The 23,164-nt window shown below is 44.1% G+C and overlaps 1 protein-coding gene across 1 annotated transcript in view; it reads left to right on the top strand.

The window, feature by feature from the left end:
* Window positions 1-23,164, top strand: part of LOC309548085 (uncharacterized protein) — a 108,810-nt gene that overhangs the window by 21,397 nt on the left and 64,249 nt on the right. The window contains exons 5-10 of the mRNA XM_082248049.1: window positions 5,424-5,644; window positions 7,471-7,625; window positions 12,002-12,247; window positions 13,144-13,300; window positions 18,269-18,332; window positions 20,844-20,882. Coding sequence (XP_082104175.1) covers window positions 5,424-5,644; window positions 7,471-7,625; window positions 12,002-12,247; window positions 13,144-13,300; window positions 18,269-18,332; window positions 20,844-20,882 — 882 coding nt within the window. The remainder of the gene's footprint in view (window positions 1-5,423; window positions 5,645-7,470; window positions 7,626-12,001; window positions 12,248-13,143; window positions 13,301-18,268; window positions 18,333-20,843; window positions 20,883-23,164) is intronic.

Here is a 23,164-nt window from a genome sequence, read left to right as displayed (position 1 = left end):
AGCACTCAGTTCCCAAAGGATATACCAGTAAGTTCATCCAGAACAATAGGGGAGTGGACCAACTAGATACAGTCAGGTCCATAAATATTGAGACATCGACACAATTCTAATCTTTTTGGCTCTATACACAACTGCTATGGATTTGAAATGAAACAAACAAGATGTGCTTTAACTGCAGACTTTCGGCTTCAATTTGAGGGTATTTACATCCAAATCAGGTGAACGGTGTAGGAATTACTACAGTTTGTAGATGTGCTTCCCACTTTTTAAGGGACCAAAAGTAATGGGACAGATTAACAATCATAAATCAAACTTTCACTTTTTAATACTTGGTTGCAAATCCTTTGCAGTCAATTACAGCCTGAAGTCGAACGCATAGACATCACCAGATGCTGGGTTTCATCCCTGGTGATGCTCTGCCAGGCCTCTACTGCAACTGTCTTCAGTTCCTGCTTGTACTTGGGGCATTTTCCCTTCAGTTTTGTCTTCAGCAAGGGAAATGCATGCTCAATCGGATTCAGGTCAGGTGATTGACTTGGCCATTGCATAACATTCCACTTATTTCCCTTAAAAAACTCTTTGGTTGCTTTCGCAGTATGCTTCGGGTCATTGTCCATATGCACTGTGAAGCGCCGTCCAATGAGTTCTGAAGCATTTGGGTGAATATGAGCAGATAATATTCCCCGAAACACTTCAGAATTCATCCTGCTGCTTTTGTCAGCAGTCACATCATCAATAAATACAAGAGAACCAGTTCTATTGGCAGCCATACATGCCCACGCCATGACACTACCACCACCATGCTTCACTGATGAGGTGGTATGCTTTGGATCATGAGCAGTTCCTTTCCTTCTCCATACTCTTCTCTTTCCATCACTCTGATACAAGTTGATCTTGGTCTCACCTGTCCATAGGATGTTGTTCCAGAACTGTAAAGGCTTTTTTAGATGCTGTTTGGCAAACTCTAAGCTGGCCTTCCGGTTTTTGAGGCTCACCAATGGTTTACATCTTGTGGTGAACCCTCTGTATTCACTCTGGTGAAGTCTTCTCTTGATTGTTGACTTTGACACACATACACCTACCTCCTGGGGAGTGTTCTTGATCTGGCCAACTGTTGTGAAGGGTGTTTTCTTCACCAGGGAAAGAATTCTTCGGTCATCCACAACAGTTGTTTTCTGTGGTCTTCCGGGTCTTTTGGTGTTGCTGAGCTCACTGGTGCATTCTTTCTTTTTAAGGATGTTCCAAACAGTTGATTTGGCCACACCTAATGTTTTTGCTATATCTCTGATGGGTTTGTTTTGTTTTTTTCAGCCTAATGAGGGCTTGCTTCACTGATAGTGACAGCTCTTTGGATCTCATATTGAGAGGTGACAGCAACAGATTACAAATGCAAATCGCACACTTGAAATTAACTCTGGACCTTTTATCTGCTCCTTGTAAATGGGATAATGAGGGAATAACACACACCTGGCCATGGAACAACTGAGCAGCCAATTGTCCTATTACTTTTGGTCCCTTAAAAAGTGGGAAGCACATATACAAACTGTTGTAATTCCTACACCTTTCACCGGATTTGGATGTAAATACCCTCAAATTAAAGCTGAAAGTCTGCACGTCTTGTTTGTTTAATTTCAAATCCATTGTGGTGGTGTATAGAGCTAAAAAGATTAGAATTGAGTCGATGTCCCCAGTGGCGTACCAATAGGGGGGGGCGGGGGGGCGGTCCGCCCCGGGTGCCACACATTAGGGGGGTGTCAGGGAAGACCAGGGTGACACCCGGGCCGGCCGCCAGACTGCTTCCGCCGCGGAGGAGGAGGAACTGTTTAAAGCAGAGGATGTGAGAGAGACTCACTGTCACTCCCGAGCCCTGAATACACAGCGATCGGCGGGCGCTGCTGGAGTTAACTGTGCTGGTTAATGAGAAGGCGATTGGTTGCTAGGACTGCCTATCAACCAATCACCTGCTCATTAACTAGCACAGTAACTTCTGCAGTTCCTGCCGAGGCGCCGACCGCTGTGTATTCAGGGCTCGGGAGTGACAGCGAGTCTCTCTCACATCCTCTGCTTTAAACAGTTCCTCCTCCTCCGCTCTCCTCCTAAAAAGGTAGGGAGGTGGGGGTGGGGTTGTATTGTAAAGGGGTTCTTTGGAGGGGAAGTTTGTATTGTAAAGGGGTTATATTGGGGGGCTGTGTAATGTAAAGGGTTGTATGGGGGATGGGGCTGTGTAATGTAAAGGGTTCTATTGGGGGGCTGTGTAATGTAAAGGGTTGTATGGGGGATGGGGCTGTGTAATGTAATGGGTTCTATTGGGGGGCTGTGTAATGTAAAGGGTTCCATGGGGGGGAGCTGTGTAATGTAAAAGGGTTCCATGGGGGGATGGGGGCTGTGTAATGTAAAGGGTTCCATGGGGGGATGGGGGCTGTGTAATGTAAAGGGTTACATGGGGGGATGGGGGCTGTGTAATGTAAAGGGTTCCAATGGGGGGCTGTGTAATGTAAAGGGGTCCAGGGGTAAGGGGGCTGTGTAATGTAAAGGGGTCCAGGGGTACGGGGGCTGTGTAATGTAAAGGGGTACGGGGGCTGTGTAATGTAAAGGGGTCCAGGGGTAAGGGGGCTGTGTAATGTAAAGGGGTCCAGGGGTACGGGGGCTGTGTAATGTAAAGGGGTCCAGGGGTACAGGGGCTGTGTAATGTAAAGGGGTCCAGGGGTAAGGGGGCTGTGTAATGTAAAGGGGTCCAGGGGTAAGGGGGCTGTGTAATGTAAAAGGGGGTCTCCATACATTTTACATGTGACACGTCAATGGGCATTTCGTCGCCTGGAGGGGGGGGGTGCAAGATATAGGATCCGCCCCGGGTGCCAAATGCTCTAGGTACGCCCCTGGATGTCCCAATATTTATGGACCTAAATGTATGTACTGTGTTTAGTGATGGGCCCACAAGAGCTTAATACATCCTTTCATGCCTTAATTAAATACAAACAGTATAAGTACATGAATTTGATTTGCTATCAGCCTCCTGCAGTCCCTATACAGCAAGTACCGGTTCACATTGGTGCAATGCTAGAACCCTGCGAATCCACTGCTGGTTCCCGCATTGCACCCGACTCGCAGGCAGTTCACACTGCCATATGTGAATTGATGGGAGTGTCAATACAAAGTTATTGACACCCCCAGACTCTATTTTGTGACCTTTTTTGTTTTTGTCATTGTCCTCTTTTTTGCCTTATTCTTTGTGTTCTTTTATGTTCTATGTTGTCTGTCTTGTATGGGTGACACTTGTATGGTCTATAAGTGCTTGCATATGTACTCACTGTGTTGTTCATGTCCAATAACTTTTGTTCTTGGTTTTTACTATTTTCAATAAATTGTGCACTCTTTTTTTTACCATATACCTGTTGAACTTGCCATATCATTAACCTCTGTCTTATACCTCTGTGGGGCTGTACCCCCATATTGTGTAAATCTCTGCAATTTTCATTTTTATGGTTTCAGGTTATTTTGGCAAGAACCTTACAGACAAAATGGTATTGATATAGGATAGTGTTGTTTGCAGGACTAAAAAAGGGTCCTGCGCGACTTTGGTCTGAATGCGATGCAAATTCAGCCATACAATCTGTATTGCTTAGTTTGCATCGCACAGACATCGCACTTGATTTGCAGAGCAGTGTGGTGTGAAACATGATGGCTGACATCTCTATAGTGTGAACCGGTGTTCCGTGAAAAAACCATACCCGTGAGAAAACCATACCCTCGTCACTTCCGGTGCACCTACGGAGGGTATGGATTTCTCACGGCAGTTACACTTGCCGCTGTTACATTAAAACAGCTCCTCTGCACCATGAATCATCTCCGCTCCTTCCCCTCTCACTTCCCTAATCTCGGCTAATAAATATAAAAGCGGATCACGGAGCCGAGATCTCCGTCATTTACAGTTCATAAACCCGCCGCCCCTTTTATATTTATTAGGGGAGATCAGGCAAGTCACAGGGATAGGAGAGGAGATGATTGATGTTGCAGCCGAACTGTTTTAATATTACCGCCGCAAGTATAAAATTACACACACTGCCGTGATAATATCATACCCTCTGAGCATGCGCACTTCTGAACTTCTTTGCTGTTCAATTACGTCTCCGGGGCTCTGAGCATGCGCACTGCTGCGCTGCTCAGCTGTTTCAGACCGGAAGTGATGAGGGTATGGAATTCTAACGAGGTATGGAATTCTGACGTTACACCGGCACTAAAGGTCAGATGGGAGAAACATTGGACAAGGAGCCAATCATCTGTATTGCAGGGAAAGAAGCATGTTACATGAAGGAGAGATCAGAGTGACAGAGAGATGATCTTATCAGTGTGTAGCTTTTTCTATCAATGTTCAATCACAGACTGGGGAGGGATAAGACCTGTGTGTGAAAAATCAGGTTCCCTGCTCTGCCAGATAGGTGTGTACTGAGTGGAAGAGCTGTGTAAATCTCAGAACTGGATGGATAATAGGGATGAGCTTGCATTTCTTTATAACCGAGTTCAAATCAACATGGTATGAATAGATTATCAGTGTTGAATAGAAAGCTGCAATTGAACCCTCGCTATGTATTACTGTAATGCAGTGTCCTCATACAGTAATAAAGATGGGGATTGTTTATTTCTTTAACAGTAAGGTGCTGCAGCAAGGAATAAAGTACCCAGCGCTGCCAGCCAATAAGAGAGTCGGACTGCAACTCCCTAACACAAGGCAGTGATCTGTCTCTTCAGTGGTCTGACATGCCCCACCCCCACCACCAAACACTGACCAATCAGCAATGCTACTCAGGGAGAGAGTACTGTTGATTGGAGTAGTGTCTGGGGAAGAGGGATATGAGCTCCTGATTTGTGTGAGAGAACTACGAGCCAACTTTCCTTCTGGCCACCAATACACGATATTTATCCCTTGTTGCAGCAATTAAATATAAAGGTAGAAGACGCTCCATCTTACAGAATTGCTCATCATATTCCAGGCAGCTGGGATCATATACTGCAGACTTCTACATGACTATTTGCTATACTCATACCTGTACTTTCCATTCATACCTTATATCAGGATTTGTACTCTTGGAACATTGAAATTATTATATTTTTTCATATTCAGATAATACTTTGCTTGTTTGATACATTTTTTTGCATTTTTTTTTTTTTTTTTCAGAAAACAGGTAAAAGATCCCCATATTTATTACTGTATGTACAGCCTGACTTCATTAGAGAAATAATGAGGGTTCGGTTGGGATTTAGGAATCCCTTCTGTTTGTTAGGGCACTGGGCCCAATGGATGAAATTTCTGTAATCAGTAGTGAATAGTAAGGAGTGGATCGATGTCCATCTGCAAAACAACAGTCTTTGTGTGCATTGCCCACTGATTGATTGATTTATATTACTCTTTTATTGAATTTTTTCAGCACGTAGTAATTTTCAGCCTACGGTCGTCTGTGAAAACAATGCAATGACAGTCGAAATCAAGCAATGTGAGCTACAAACACTCGGCTACGACTCTTCCACAATTCATCTGAGGAATTCATCAGTGTACTGCAATTTTCCTGATGAAAACATCGTCGATGGCAAGAGAGTGATTTTGTTCATGGCCCAAGCAACACCTGATTGGTGTGGAAACACAATGACGGTAGCACACTATTGAATTGTTTGTTCATTAATTTTAGCAGCTCTTGTGTTGTCAGATTGAGACCCTTAGAAATTTGCTTTAATTTTTCCTGAAAAGATAGCCTAAGGTCAAACTCCAGCCCAAACTTTTCATCTCATTTAGGGCCAGTTCAAACCTGAACATTCTTGTGTGATTCCTGTGTGATTTGGCGAAATTACTGAAATCGCACTGATTTCACTACTTTTCAAAAACGCCCTCCACTAGATCACATGATACTGCGACACCATGCGATCCGATGCAGACAAGTGCACTGCATTTGTGATCTGCCTTTGGGGTGTTTGGGTGTGCGATTTGCTGCTCAGATCAGTATAATTCAGTGTGTTTTAAATGCGGAGCTGGAAACGCACACAGAACATGGATTTCTCACACCATGTGGCCTTAGGATAGACCAGGGAAGAGTTAGGCCTCTGTCAGCTCTTTTTGTTTCCAGCTGCCTGCATCCCTATTGGAAAGATTTATTTTATAAGCATCACAGTGATAGGTACAGTAAGTGAGAGAAGATCTTCTCAATGGGGGTCACTGAGAGAAATCTTAGTCCCAGTTCAAACTGGTGCAATGCGGGAAACCCTATAAATCAGTGCCGGTTCCCGCATCGCACCAGAATTGCACAATGGTTCACACTGAGATCTGTGAATCTCTGGAGGTTGTCAATGTAAAGTTAATGATACCCCCAGATTGGATCGCAGTGCAAACTGTGAAATGGTGCAGGAATCGGATCGCATAGTGTGAACACCCAATGCGATCCGATTCCAGTGCGAACCAAAAAAGGGCTCTGCACCATTTTGGTACGAATGCGATGCTATTTCAGCCATACATTTTGTATGGCTGAAATTGCATCACACATACATCGCCTGTGATTTGCAAAGCAATGCGGTGCAAATCACATGCAATGCCTGGCATCACACTAGTGTAAACCAGCACTTAAAGTGATTGTATAGGTTAAAATGTTATTTACCTGCTCTGTGTAATGGTTTTTCACAGAGAATTACTGATCCTACTTTTCTTGGGTTCCCCACCAGCGTGCTTGGCTTCCCCCCCCACCGACTGCCCCCAAAGCAAGCTGATTGCTATGTTGGCACTCATGCGTGCCCGCTCCCTAGCTCCGATCTGTGGATCCATAAGACACAGAGCACAGCTTGCTCCTGGCCTTCTCTTCCTCCTCACTTGCTGTGATTGAGGGGCCAATGAGGAGGCAGAGAGCCAAAAGTGTTTCTGCTCTTGTGCACATCACTGGATCAAGATTGGGCTCAGGTAAGTATAGGGGGGGGGGGGGCTTTTTTACCTTCAAACCTAGAATGCATGAAGGTAAAAAAATGTTTGCTTTTAGAACCACTTAAACTCTTTTCCATTCTATAATTTGGGCTAGTGATAGGTTTTAAGGGATAACTGTACTTTTAGTACATTAATACTTAAAATGCAGGTCCCCTCTCCCCCCAGAAAGCCCCCTAAGTTTTTCACTAACTGATCTATTATCCATGAAGATCTTATCTTTGGTGCCACTGGGTGCTACATAGTCCCACTCCCACCCCCTCCTTCGACCCCAACTGGTCCATTCAAGTGCAGTGGAATCCATTTTTTGCTAGGGGGAGCCTGTCGATTGTTGGGCTCAACATTTAACAGACTTCATTTCCATTAGGCCATCAATTAGGAAGTGGCCCCTTCTATATTTCAAAGCTGTTTTTTCATTGTTAATTACTTTACAGAGGCAGAATAAATTTATGAAATAAAATGTTTAACTTGTTTCTGTTTGCTTACAACACTTTGACAGCATTCTCCTCTTTCCACAGTACGATGACTCCTATATTTACATTTCCAACTCCCTTTACATTGGAACCCCGGATACCCCCATCATCAGATTTAATAATATCAGCTTTAACTTTACCTGTACCTACAAACGGAATATGCAAACAAGTCTGAAACTGCCTGGAAATATAACCCAACAGTAAGAAAAAATATAGAGTAAAGTTACTAACATATCTGTTCTTCACTAACCTCTCTCTTCCATTAACAGGTTTATGATATTTATACCATTTAAACATAAATACTATTTATACACAGCCTAGAGTTTTGTGGATCCATGAGTATAAGGCCCTGTTCACACCTGAGTGTTTTTTAGCTCATAAAACGCTCATCTCTGAAGTCTCAAACGCCCAACAATCAAAATCCTATTAATTTCAATGGCCCCTGTTCACATCTGAGCGTTTTGTTGTCTGAAGCTCAAAAAAGTACATGAACTTCTTTTTTTGGCAGATAACAAACGTTTTTGTTAGATGTCAAAGCCTGCCTCCAAACACCTGCAAAATGCCTGAAAACAATACGCTCAGGTGTGAATGGAGCCTGATATTTTGTTCTATATGGTGTTAGTGCAGACCAAGCCTTAGATTTTTTTTTTTCTTATCATGTTCAAATGCATGCAAAGTAATCAGTGAGTGTAAGGCCCCCTTCACATGAACGATCCGATCAGATCCGCCTGTCAGTTTTTTGAGGCGGACCTGATCGGATTCTCCATGCATCCCTATGGAGCAGCTGATGTCAGCGGTGACATGTCCGCTGACAGCCGCTGCTATCCGATTCCGATCCTGTCCATAAAATCCGGACGGATGGAAACCCTATTTTCTATCCGTCCAGGGGATGGGATTGGATGGGACAGGCGGTCCGTTCTCATCCGATTTCCCCATAGAGAGCAGCGGGGCACTGACACCTCCCTCTCCGCACACAGAGTGGAGACGGAGCTGTCACCCACCTGCTCAGCGGGGATCGGCGGGTCGATCCCCCACTGAGCAGAGAACAGACCGCACAGGACAGCGGACCATGTGAAAAGAGCCTAACATTTTGAGGGATTTGTTATCCATCACAGGGATCACCGTTCTCACCCTGACAATAGATTTATCTGCTTTTATCTTTGGAGTGCCATCTTTGTTCAGCCATCACCCAGGGTCACCATGTACAGTACTTCCTGGCCTGGGATGATACAATCCGCTTCAATTCAATCAGAAAAATGATGAGTCATTATATGGCTGGGGTTAGGGGGCTTAGACACTCGCAGGGTAGGATCAAAGGATAGCATTGACATTACCATAACTGAAAGATATCAATGTAGATGTTGAATGTCAAATGCCCAGTTTAGCTGTCCTGGAATTTGAAAAATTAAATTTTTCCTCTTTTTTTCCCTTAGAAATGCCGGGATGGATGAGAGCAGTTCTGATTGGTCAGAGCTGGCATGTGACTGCACTGGACAATCAAAACCACTCTGATGCATCCCTAGGGAAAGAAGAGAAAAATCAGTGCATTTTTCAAACATCAAGATTGTGTCACCGGGCTAATGCAGTGCAGTGGGGGCTGGGGGGTTGTGTCTCATGTTTTCTGTAAAGGTGAACTTACACTTTAAGGCCACTGTCAAAGTTTTTATTGCTGTCTGTGACCCCACTGGTGAGATTTCTTTATACTGTATCCCCTGTTATGGTGACAGTGTCACAGGAACAAATTATCATGGGAAAACTCCAGGAACAACAACAATCTGGGGAAGGTTGGAACATGTATAGTCCTGTCCCAATGACACCTCTTTTACTTCTTGTCTACATATCAGTGTAGCACTGCCCCCTTGAGGACTGCTGGATAATACACTCTCTGGTCCCCCTGGGTTACCGTTAGCAGCACTGGCAATCACAGATTAACACTTTCTTCTTGGCTCAGTCAATGATCAGTCCAGGGAGATGTTTGACCATTCTTCCAGAAGCGCATTTGTGAGATCAGGTACTGATGCTGGATGAGAAGGCCTGGCTCGCAGTCTCCGCTCTAATTCATCCCAAAAGGTGTTCTATCGGGTTGAGGTCAGGACTCTGTGCAGGCCAGTGAAGTTCCTCCACCCCAAATTTGCTCATCCATGTCTTTATGGACCTTGCTTTGTGCACTAGTCCGAATTATTTTGTGAAGGGGGGAGGGGGGGTATGGTGTGGGCTTGTTTTTTAGGGGTTGGGGTTGGCCCCTTAGTTGCAGTGAACTTTGTGGAAACAGTTTAGGGGTGACCCCTTCCTGTTCCAACATAACTGCACACTTGTGAACAAACATGGTCCTTAACCCCTTCCGCACTGCTCACTAGAGCTGTACTGCGGCAAAGTGGCTCGATAACGTCTGGCGACGTAGACCTACATCACCAGACATTCCCCTCTCTCGGCGGTCACAGCGGGAGTCGGGCCAGGGGAGGAGCGGCGCCGCTCTTCCCCGATCGTCGGGGATCTAGTGTGGAGATCCGCCTGCTTGTGTAAACAAAGCGGGCGGATCTCCTAAGTGACAGGCAGGGTCAGATTGCAGGGTTCAGCATAGCTGAACCTGCGATCTGTCCTTGTCACTCAGTCCCCTCCCCCCACACATGTCAGTAAGCACCAGGCATACATTAACCCCTTGATCACCAATAAAAGTTAACCCCTTCTCTGCCAGTGTCATTTTTACAGTAACAGTGCATATGTATAGCACTGATTACTGCAGTAATGTCACTGGTAGCCCCAAAAGTGTCAAAAGAGTCAAGGGTCCGATCTGTCCGCCCCAATGTCGCAGTCCCGCAAAAAAAATCGCAGATTGCCGCCATTACTCGTTAAAAAAAAACACCAAAAATGACAGAAATCTTTCCCTTAGTTAGTAAACGCAATCACTTTTGCGCAAACCAATCAAAATACACTTATTGCGATTTTTTTTTTTACCAAACATATGTAGCAGAAAACAAATTGGCCAAAAATTAAAAAAAATTTTGATTTTTACATTTTTTTGGGGGGGAATTTCATATAAAAAAATGTGAAAAATATTGTTATTTTTTCAAAATTTACGTTTTTTTGTTTATAGTGCAAAAAGTAAAAATCGCACAGGTGATCAAATACCACCAAAAGAAAGCTCCGTTTGTAGGAAAAAAAAGGACATAAATTTAGTTTGGGTACAGCGTCGCACGACCGCGCAATTGTCAGTTAAAATCACGCAGTGCCGAATCGCAAAAAGTGGCCCAGACGTAAGACAGCAAAATCCTCCGGTGGTAAAGTGGTTAAAGACATAGATGAGAAAGTTTGGGGTGGAGGAGCTTGACTGGCCTGCACAGAGTTCTTACCTCAACCTGATAGAACACCTTTGGGATGAAACAGAGCGAAGGCTACAAGCCAGGTCTTCTCGTCCACATCAGTGCCTGACCTCACAAATGCGCTTATGGAAAACAATTCCCATTGACACACTCCTAAACCTTGTGGACAGCCTTCCCAGAAGTGTTGAAGTTGTTATAGCTGCAAAGGGTGGGCCAACTCAATAATGAATCCTATGGGCTAAGGCTGGGATGTCATTAAAGTTCATGTGCGTGTAAAGGCAGGCGTCTCAATACTTTTGGTAATATAGTATATATATAAAAATATACAAATCACAATAATTACTCTCAAACCAAATAATTTTACTGCATTTTTAGGCTGGTTTTACATTGGCACGCATGTGGCACATTGGCCACAGTGTGAGTGTACCTGTGTCTTTTGTGTGGTTAACCCGTGTTTCCCCATAGACTTTCTATTATGCTGTGCATTTTTGGTGCATTTTCTGAAATCACACCAAAAGTCCTGCATGCTTCATCTTTGGTGTGCTTTTTGAAAACATGAAAACGAATAGATAGTCTAAGGGATACCGCGGGTTTACCACATGGAAGTAGCGGGTACACATGTGCTGCGGTTTGGCCACAGAAACTGGCCTGGCTATCTCTTGCTTTTCTTAAAGAGGAAGTAAACCCTCCTCTACAACTTGTACCTATAGGTAAGCCTATGATAAGGCTTACCTATAGGTACTGTAAATATCTCCTAAACATGTACCGTTTAGGAGATATTTACCTTACATGTCGCCAGTGACGTCACTGGCGCATGCGCTCTGAAGGAACGGCCGATCGTGCCGTTCCTTCAGAGCCCCGTGCCGTGACTGTCGGCTCTAGCGCGCGTGCGCGGGAGTGACGTCACCGCGGCTCCGGCCAATCAGATGGCCGGATGCCGCGATCCCGGAAGACGGGCGACTAGACATGTCGCCCGTCATAGAGGTGAGTGAGCGGCACGGCGGGGGCTCGTTCTGAGGTAAGTATTGCATAATGAGCTAATATGCGATGCATACTAGCTCATTATGTCTTTCTTTTGCAGGGTGTAAAAAAAAAAAAAAAAAACTCAAACGAGTTTACAACCTCTTTAATGCATTAAAATGAAGCTATTTTAAGGCTGACATTGGTGTTTGAAAGCTATTGCTATTTATTAGGAAATAAATTGTGATTTCAATTGTTATTGGTTTTGTTACCTGAACATGTGTTTGTCTTCTCAGAACGGTATTCCTGTCTGGAGTCAATGGGACTGGATCATATCCCGTTACCATGGCTGCTTATAAAGGTTCAGCATTTTCAGTACCATATGAAAATAATGAAGAAGTGGTTGTTGGAACAATCATCTATGTGGGAATGTTTGTGACAGGCGCTGATGGAAGTCAGTATGTTCTCCGGATAGAGTCATGTGTTGCAAGTCCTACAGATAATCGTACTGGTGTAAATGCTTTTTCTCTCATAAAAAATGGGTAAGTTTGCTTTTCTTCTGCAACCATAAAAATGAATGAAAAGTAAAGACCCAGAACTTCATACCACAGAGTGTTAAATACAAAAATAGCCGTTAAAACTTAAGAATAAAATAGCTTTGCAAACATCTTTCTGATTTAGCTGGAATCAGTATAAGTGACCCAAGTGTTTCCGACCAGCATTATCTTCTTCACTTGTAGAAGCAACATTTTACAGAAAATCTCAGTTGAATGAATCACAATGTGCCTTAATCTACATTGCAGATTTAAAGATAGCCACCCACAAAATCAATAATTTTGGCCCTTTTAGAGTGTCAAAAATGAAAGCAATTGTCTTAGCATCCATTTGAGTTCCCTGTGAGATTTCATGTGGGCCTGGAAGGGCATTGTCACATCGTAGGACCTGCTGTGTGTTCTCTGCCAGTCTCCTTGTGCTGATTGTGGATAATGTCAGACCAACAGGAGGCAAAACACAAGTCAGGGAAGGGTTTAAAGGGGTATAGGACCTGAGCCTGTATGCTATATACCAGGGGTCTTCAAACTATGACCCTCCAGCTGTTCAGGAACTACAAATCCCATCATGCCTAGTCATGTCTGTGAATGTCAGAGCTTTACAATGCTTCATGGGACGTGTAGTTCCACAACAGATGGAAGGCCGTAGTTTGAGGATCCCTGCTATATACTGTACATAGCACACTGAAGTGCTCCATGATTGTATATTTCTATGAAATTCAAAGAAATGAAATGGTTCACTAAGATCATCGCTGATTTAAAATTAGGGCAAAATCAAAGCTTAGTTATGAAAAGTAATATTTAATTTTCCTAAGTCATGCTAAAACCGGCCAGTTTGGTCAGCAGCGTAACCAAAAAAATCCTTTTTTTTTTTTTCTTATTTACAGCTGTCCCCAGGGAGCTGTTTCCACGGCTGTGTTACAAAATGGCAAAACATTAGAAGCATCTTTCAGCATAAGCTCATTTCAGTTTCAAAATCAGGCCAATGTATACCTTTTCTGTGATGTACGTTTGTGTGTCAACACCACTGAAGCATGTTCTGCGGTAAGTTATCAATACATTTTCTCTGAAAAGAGACTGAGGTTGTATGGCAGCAATGAAGCATTACTCAAGGTGTCCATAGGCATTAGATGAGAGTCTAGATTATCTACTGGCTAGGAGCAACATGCATACACTATGGCTGATGATCATTGTGGGAAACACAGCTATTATGGGATGGCAAGAAGGATGCTATACTTATAATATTTACCTAAATAACATTAATACCAAATTAAAAAATTAGGCACAACAGACACTTGAGCTTTTGGCAAAATAAGGCCACGGCCGTTTATTACTGGTTTAATAATAAATAAACATAACACAGTGAATTACATAACAAAACAACTTAGTCATCACAACTCGGCAGTAATAACCAAACAACATATTTTAAAATAATTCACCCATTAAACAGAGAATAACATCGTCCCCCTCAAACATAGAGGTGACCTTACCACATAATAATTATGGCCACGACAAACAAGGGGAGGGAGGGGAAAATTAGGATATGAAGATTTCCAAGAAAAGATGGAATTCTCCAGGCGTGAGAGCTGAATATATAGCCCCAAAAGCTGGTCTGAGCGGGCTTTGGGGGCGGGAAGCGGGATCAGAAAGACTCCTATTTGCTTACAAAAATAGAGGTAAGCAAAATCTACCCAGTAACCTGACTAAAACTCCCAAGTTACTAAAAAGCGGGAATAAAAAAGCGGGAAAGAAGTAGCTGACCTAGCTAGGGAGTTCAGTTAACTAATACCTTAGAATCTCTAATAATGAATTACCTATATCTAATCTTAACCACTTGCCTACTGGGCACTTTCACCCCCTTTTTGCCCAGGCCAATTTTCAGCTTTCAGCGCTCTCACGCTTTGAATGACAATTGCGCGGTCATGCTACACTGCACCCATATGACATTTTTATCATTTTTTTCAAACAAATAGAGCTTTCTTTTGGTGGTATTTAATCACCTCTGTGTTTTTTATTTCTTACAAAAAAAAAAGAAAAAAGACAGAAAATTTTGAAAAAAAAAAAGTTCTTCTTTGAGTAAGTTTTGAAAATAAATACATTTTTCTCCTTCACTGATGTGCGCTGATGAGGTGGCACTGATGGGCACTGATAGGCTGCACTGATGGGCACTGATGAGGTGGCACTAATGGGCACTGATGAGGTGGCACTTATGGGCACTGATGAGGTGGCACTGATGAGGAGGTACCAATATGCCGCACTGATGAGCACTGATAGGCGGCACTGATGAGCACTGATAGGTGGCACTGCTGGGCACTGAGAGGTGGCACTGCTGGGCACTGAGAGGTGGCACTGATGGACACTGACGAGTGGCACTGATGGACACTGACGGGTGGCACTGATGAGCACTGATGGGCAGCACTGATGAGCAGCACCATCAGTGCCCACACTCAGTGTCCATAGTGCTGCTAGTCAGTGCCCATCAGTGCCTAGATGAGCAGGCACTGATGGGCACTGACTGGCAGCACTATGGGCACTGATTGTGGGCACTGATGGCGGGCACTGTGGGCACTGATGGCATTTTATTTCCCTCTTGTGTAATCAGGGCACTGGTGATCAGTGCCCTGATTACATTTCTCTGTGTCCCCTTACCGCTGATCGGCTCTCCTCTTCCTCACACGCAGTCTCTGTGTGAGGAAGGAGAGCCGGCAATGAGAGATGATCTCATATGTTTTCATTTGAGATCATCTCTCATTGGATGTTCCGATTGCGTGGCAAATGGCCGCTGTGATTGGCCATTCACCACGATCTGTGATTGGCTGTGTCCAAGGGACACGGCCGACACAGATTTTCCCTGATGCGCGCGTGCGGGAGCGCGCGGGGAGCCTGTTACTGGGAGGCCATTTAAAGACGGCCTCCCGGAAGTTAGAGCCCGCACTGTAGCCGTCTTTCGGCTATAGCGCGGGCGGGAACTAGTTAATAATTGATGAGTCACTTGAACCTAATATCCCCCCTTCCGCCATCCCATAAGAAAAGGGGGGGGCTATAAGCCCCCCTTTTCCCACATTACTTCCTAAAAAACCAGTGCTGGGGGTGTCTGCAGTTTGTTTTTCCACCGATGTACCATTCATGCAGTTAAAGCAGTTGTAAACTGCTGGAGGATTTATTTTTTTCCTTACCTGCTGGGTAAAGCCATAATGTGCTAGCATGCATCGCATGCTAGCACATTGTGTGAAACTAAAGCCCCGTACACACGTACCGATCGTCGGCGAACGATCGGCCGTCTTTTGTCCCCGGGCTGTCGGTGTCCGTTGAAAAGTGCAAAGACTGCACAAGAATTTTGTCCGCCGACTACAGCCGACTGCAGAAGTGATGTCATGTAATGGTTAACTTTCCCTGTGTTTTTTCTTTTCTGAGCATGCCCAGTCTTGCAAATCTGCGGTCTGTCGGCCGAAATCTGTACTGACTGGCGAACAATCGGCCGCTCTGGTGTCGGCATACAAAAATTTTAATGCTTGCAAGACAGATTCTTTTCGGCCGAATGTGCGCTGACGGCTGTCGGAGACATCATACTAACAAGCCTACAATCGGCAGATCGGTCGTCGGCCGACGCTTTTCAGCCGACGATCGGTACGTGTGTACGGGCCTTTACATGAAAACAAAGCCTTGACATTGCATCGCTGGAGGCAGCTTCCATCTTCACATCTTCCGTCTTGCTTCCGGGTTCGTGGACTCCGGTCTGTGACTGGCGGAGCTGCGATAACATCACTCCTTTGCATGCATGCGGGAGTCGCTGTTCACGGCACGGGGCTCTGAAGAAACAGCACAGGTGGCCGTTCCTTCAGAGCGCATGCACCAGTGATGTCACTGGCTGAATGTACAGTAAGTATTTCTTAAACAGCCCACGTTTTGGAGATATTTACACTACCTATAGGTAAGCCTTTTTATAGGCTTACCTATAGGTAAAATTTAATGTTGGGAGTTTACTTGCACTTAAGGCTCCATTCACACCTGGGCGTTTTTGAGTGTTTTTCAGCTCCAAAAACGCCCCAAAAAAAGTTCCAAAACGCCCAACAAGTAAAACCCCATTCATTTAAATGGCCCCTGTTCACATCTGAGCGTTTTGCAAAACGCCTGTAGCTGAAAAAAGTACATGAGCTTCTTTTTGGGCTGATTACCAGCGTTTTTGATAGATGTCAATGAAAAACGCCTGAAAAAAACGCCTGAAAATCGCGGTAAGGCTCCGTTCACATGTCAGCGTATGGATCGCGGGCAGAACCGCCGCGGTTCCGCCCGCGATCCGGAGATTATTGCAAATCGCGGGACGCCTGTGCGTTGCCCGTTGATTTGCAATAGCCCCCCAAATGCTGAGCGATGTTGCCGCGATTTCCGCCTGCCAAATCGCGGTAACATCGCGCAAAAAAAATTGCGGGACGCAATACGCTCCAAAGAAGCTCTTGTACTTTTTTGGGCGTAATGCGTCCCGCACTCACTGGATTGCTGGGCTGTGGAGGGGTGGGAGCTGAAAGACTGAGCTGGGTGCCAGTCCAGGCATGTGGGCAGATCCAAACCATATGGTTGTGATCTTTCCCGAGCCTGGACCGGCTCTATTACGTCAGCTGACAGCAGGCTTTAGCCCGCCTTCTGCTGAAAACGGGTTACAGGAGTGCAGAATGAACTGCACTCCTGTAATTTATAGAAGTACAGCCAAACAACCTATGGCTGTACTTCTCCTTTATTAGTTAGATCTTATATTGCTTGGTTGATAAGTATTTTCTAGCACATGATAGCCAGAGTTTCATTTAAAGCGGAGTTCCGGGCACAAAATCGGTATTTTTTTTTTGTGCCCCTCCGCTAGCTACACATAACCTGAAAAGGAATTGGATAGTTATTTTTTTTTTTTTTTGTACACTCACCTTGTAATCGAAGATCGTAAATACTCACCTCAGGGTACTTCCTCCTCCAGCGCCGCGGCTCACCCCGTCACTTCCTGCCTCGCGATGATTCCTGGGAGCTGAACGTCATCGCTCCCAGGAATCAATGCGACGGCACTGGCCCCGCACGTCACTTCCGGGCGACGCCGCATTCCCCTGCTAAACAGCTTCTGGGCATGCCCAGAAGCTGTTTAGGAATGCGGCGCCGCACCGGAAGTGACGAGAGGGGCCGGTGCGGCGCATTCTGGGAGAAGAAGATGCGGAAGAAGACACCGAAGAGGACCGCGCCGGCTTCAGCTGCCCACAAGAGAGATGGAAACGCTGTGGAAGAAATTTTCAAAGTAAGTATTTCTTCTTGCAGGTAAGTGCGAACCGGGACAGATCAGAGGCTAGCCATTGTGGAATGTGCTAGCCCTGACTGTCCCGGGGTATGTTCAGCAAAAAATGAGATCTGTGCCCGGAACTCCGCTTTAATTTTGTTCATGGGACAAGAACATTATTCTTGATCTCCTAGTTTGTATAGCCATACAGCATTTTATAATGATCTATGGTATGGGTAAATATATATGAATGGAAGGACTGAACCAAAATACAGAATAAGGATCCTGTTTTTGCACATAAGGGAAAGGGACCTCTGGGTTCAGTAAGCAGGGGTCTGCTCCTAGTCAGCAAAAATGAACATATGGAGCCTACAGTATATAGTAAGCCAACACAACCCTGTTTTAGGCCTCTGTGGCACAGCAATTAGGTACAGCATATGGGCATACAGTGTAAAATACATTAATTGTTGTGGTGCTCAAGAGCCACAGCTGCAGTGTATTTTTGCATACAGGAATGCACCGGCATATATTCCCACACACACGTATGAATGTATTTTTTCCAATCTTAAAATTTTATGTTGTGAAAACCATGCCTATATGCGTGTATGAATAGATGCTGGTACTGACAGTTATAAATGCAATGCTATTTTTCTAAAATAAAAATCTAGAAACACATCATGATTATCAATTTACAATTAAAATATCAGACATGTCATCCAGTCAACAGTTAATGACTTTTTTTTTTCGCTTGTTCTTCACAGTGCGACGGTTCTAAATCCTTCAGCACAGCTTCTAATGAAGTCAAGATAGGCCTAAACATTGCAGGTATGTTTCAATAACTATCATATACGTATGCACAGAAATGTTTTATATTTGCCATGATATTATGATAAGACATAGTCTTTTCATTAACTTTTCCTATTTTTTATATTCCCTGCACATATATGGGTGTTTGTCAGCAAGAGTGACAATAACATCTATAGTAAAACGACCCCACAGTGTCTTCACTAATGTCCATCTTTCAGCACTCAAAGGGTGTTATGTATCAATGAGTTCTTATTAAGAACTCTAGTTACTTTTACTATCAGAGCAAGACTTTCCCTACAGGTTTGAATCAGTTTGGGGCTGAAGAAAAATAATTCCACTTCTTAGGCTACAATCACACCTCTGTGTGTTTGATGCAGTATGTTTTAAGCACAATTTACATGCGTTTTGATGCGTTTGATATGTGTTACCATTCATCCCAATAGAAGGTGCATTTTTCTCAGGAAACCACAACCTGCAGCAAAAATGACTTTTCTTTACACCCCCTTCCCACACAGTAGCAAAAAGCATAGGCATGAACTTCCCTTATAAGAAGACATTGATGCGCAAAGCCCAGAGAATTTTCCACTGTTCATACTTGCACAAGCTAACGCACTGTTCTTAGAGTTTAACTTTCTTCACCTTCATCTTTCTTTATGTGTGATTCATCTCTATGGTCTGTCTCATTTCTCCATGTGGTAGACATATTATATGCCGTTGGCACCTGCTGTTGTCAGCCAAATCCTGTAAGGAGGAAATGGGGCGTGGGCAAGCCATGTTGTGTGTCTATAGATGCACACAGCCCGGCTCGGGTGTACTCCTGCATGGATACCCCCATAACACAGGGCTTGCTATGGGGGCACCCATAGGAAGAATGAGAGGACGGCACTGGCAAAGGACTCCAGAGGAGATAAGGCACCACTTTGTGCAATATTGTATAAACCTCTTTTTTTATTATAATTAAAAAGAAATAACCTTTAGAATTACTTTAAAGATGTAGTTTAAGCTGCATATATTTTTCTTTCCTTGATTCCTCTATTCCCAAATCATCAACACGCTAATGACATTTAAAAAAAAAAATATTTATTTTCATTACATACTTTATTATAGACTCAGTGATGTCATCATTGGGTTTCTATGTAATACAGGCAGATCACGGCTGGTGGGAGGGTCCAGAGGGTGCTGTATATAACTTTCTGAAAACATCACAGCACCCTGCTTTATTACTCCCCTGAAGAGCCCTCAGCCCTGATGCAAGCAGTGGGCTGGCTGTGGGAGGCCCTATAAAAATATCAAAATAGATGTCAGTCTTGAGGAGTGGGCATTCCAAGGCAGATTGCATTTGCATGTAGACTACCCTAGGTAACACCCACATGTGATACTGAGCCTTAATGATTGAAAGAACTATAGTACAATAAAATGAAAGCGATGGGCTGGGGGGGGGGGGGGGTACATGATGTTAGAAGTTCTTGAGCTTGGAAATGAGGCAGGCAGGCTCTATCTGACTTGCTGCAGCTCCTAATGCATACTGTGAGCAGCTCACAGTGTGCAGTGAAATCAGAATAAGCAATTTTATTACAAGAGAGAAGCCTATACAACTGTGCAAAAGTGAATGTAAGGCTGGAATGCAGCTTTAAAGTGTAAAGCCAAACATTTTTTTTTTTTTTAGTTTTAGAAATGTTTTTGAACTGAGCAGCCCCAGTCCGCCTTTTCTCATGTCCCATACTGGCACTCCTGGCCCCTCTTCTCCAAGTGCCCCCAGATGAAGCTGCTTGCTATGAGGGCACTCATGCATGCTTGCTCTTAAGCCCCACTCTGTGTGTCCATAAGAACCAAAGAACGGGGTTCGGCCCGCCCCTGCTACCACCTCCCTGGATGTGATTGATAGCAGCAGGAGCCAATAAGGAGGGAGAGACACAGGAGAGCTGCCCCTCTACATGCACATTGCTGGATCGAGATCAGGCTTGGGTACGTATTAGGGGGGGGGCTGCTGGGGGGAGTTGCATACTGAAAGTTTTTTACGTTCATAATAGAATGCATTAAGGTAAAAACCCTTCAACCTTTAGAACCACTTTAGGACCCCATGGTAGGTTATTTTGTTCTGCCTATTTCCCGCTGGGGAGACTTCCCGACATTTCCTGTCCTGAAGACCTGTCAGTAAATCTCTCCAAAGTGAATGGATTTCCTATACTAGAGTTCTTGCCCCCATGGGAGGATATTTCCTCACCTCTAGTTGTGACAGCTTAAACTTTTAGGATTTCCCCTCACTTTCTGTCTCTGACAATGATCAGCAGGACAAACTGAGAAGGGAATTCCCCCCAGCAGGGACACAGACAGCCATAAAAACATGGAAAAGGGTCCAAGACTTCCCTACTTTATTGAAGACTAAAACCTTTTTTAACCTTTACATTCACTTTATTTAACTACATTGACTTATCCTAGTTTAGTATTCCACATATTGGTTTCGGCATTGAATAATATTAGTAACATTTCTTTAGCATTCCATTAATTATTGTTTTGTATTCCATGCAGATAATGTGAACTTTGCGGACAGCGCTGGAAAGCATACAGGTAAGATTTACAGATGATGAAGATATTTGCAATAATGCAGCATAGAGGAATTAACTGAGAGTTTAGAAGTCTGACAAGGCCGTCCCTGCAGCTCTTTTGCCGCAAAGAATCCTTTAGTAACTATGGTGCTGTTGCTAGTCTATCATCTGAACTCTTAGAGAAAATGATAGAAGGGATATTGCTGGAAACTGCTTTTCTGCTTAAGGGCTCTTTCACACGGGCGATCTGATCGGATCCTCCATGCAGCTCTATGGGGCAGCGGATGTCAGTGGAGACACCTCCGCTGACACCCGCTGCCATCCGCATCCGATCCTGTGGTTGAAATCTGGACGGATGGAAACCCTATTTTTCCATCCATTCAGTAATCGGAGCGGAGCGGATCTGATGAGAGCGGACAAGCAGTCCGCTCTCATCCGATCCCCCATAGAGGGCAGCGGGGGCTGAGACACCTCCCTCTCCGCTCTGCAAGCGGAGACGGAGCTGTCATCCGCCTGGCTCAGTGGGGATCGCGGATCGATCCCCGCTGAGCAACACGGATCCGCCTACGGAGCGGACCGTGTGAAAGAGCCCTTAGTCTTGCATTTCTGTTATTTTAATATGACATAGCTTGTTATCTTCTACGTATAAAACTAACCTAAAGAACAATAGTTGCTGAATACTGGAATTGGCTTAAACAGTTTGGCCTCCTTAGCCAGTGTATATTTTAGAAATAAAAATTATTTTTATGGTCCTTCCTGACCAAACATTGAGGGGAAGCAAACACCCAGCCAATTACAGTATTCACCAACTATTGTTCTATAGGTTAGCATATTAAGACACTTTTGAAAACTAAAAAAATAAACTTAAAAACAAAGAAATAAAGACAAAACATTGTTTTTTTAATTTTAAATAGAGTGGAGAGGGATTAGAACACCTGTCAGCTATTATTGCTCTCTGTGCCCTTGTTAGGGAGATTCACCCTCTCTGTTTGTCCTGTTTACTGTTATCTTCGAAAGTGAAAGTTAAAAGAAAATCCCCAAATTTTGGGTTAACATCAGAATAGGAATAGAGGGGAAATCTTCCAAAGGGAACACTAGTTCTGGTGACCTGGGGGACACAAAGAATTTCCCCTATTTGCATGGATTTCCTCCCACTTCCTGTTTGGCTATGGGACAGGAAATGAAGGTAAATCTTCCCTATAGAACACAGATGGGAAAATAAAAATACTGAGAGGGGTTATAATACCCTCCCTTACTTACCAAAATGAGAAAAGAAATCCCCTAAACCTAATGCCCCCTTAGTGACCAGGCCATTTTTTTGCGATTCGGCACTGCGTTACTTTAACTGACAGCTGCGCGGTCGTTCGACATTGTACCTAAATAAAATTGACGTTCTTTTTTTCCCCACAAACTGGGCTTTCTTTTGGAGGTATTTGATCACCTCTGCGTTTTTTTTATTATGCGCTATAAACAAAAAAAATGCAACAATTTTGAAAAAAAAGCAGTATTTTCCACTTTCTGCTATATAACATTTCCAATAAAAAAAAAAATTAAAAATCTAATTTTTTCATCATTTTTGGGCAATTTGTATTCTGCTACAAATATTTTGTAAAAAAAAATCCCAATAAGTGTATTTTGATTGGTTTGTGCAAAAGTTATAGTGTCTACAATCTAGGGTTAAGATTTATGTCATTTGTATTTATTTATTTATTTTTTCCAAAAAGTTTAAGACCCCGTTCACACTGGGGCGACGCTACTTGCCGGGGCGACCTCACAGGTCGTGGTGCGCAGCCCGCACCGCGACCTCGGAGCGGCCGACACAGACTTCATATCATTGAAGTCAATGCAGGTCGCTCCAGGTCGCCCTAAAGAAGCTCCGGACCCTTTTTCTAAGTTGGAGCGACTCGTGTCGCTCCTATTAGAACGGGTCCACAGCTACTCTATGGCAGGCGACCTACGGCGACCTGTCAGGCGACCAGGTCGCCTGACAGGTCGCCCCAGTGTGAACGGAGTCTTATTGTATAAGAAAATGAATTCAGAAATTGATACAAACAAACGGTTGTACAGAGATGACATAAGCTAATACAATCATTTAAGATAGCAGAATTCAAAGTACAATCAATGACATGTGCTTGACATCAAACCCTAAGTGAAGATAGGAGATATAACGTCTTCCACTCTGAGAGGGGGAGGGTCATGGTAGCATTACCATATCCCATATTAATACATGTACTCACAATTACTCACATTAAGTTACGATTTTCATTTCCACCTCCCATCGCTGACATCACACCCTTTACTTTT

Source organism: Pelophylax lessonae (assembly GCF_965119305.1).
Source record: "Pelophylax lessonae genome assembly, chromosome: 2".
NCBI lineage: Eukaryota > Metazoa > Chordata > Amphibia > Anura > Ranidae > Pelophylax > Pelophylax lessonae.
The sequence above is the reverse complement of the archived record's forward strand: the minus strand, read 5'-3'. Positions and strand labels throughout refer to the sequence as shown.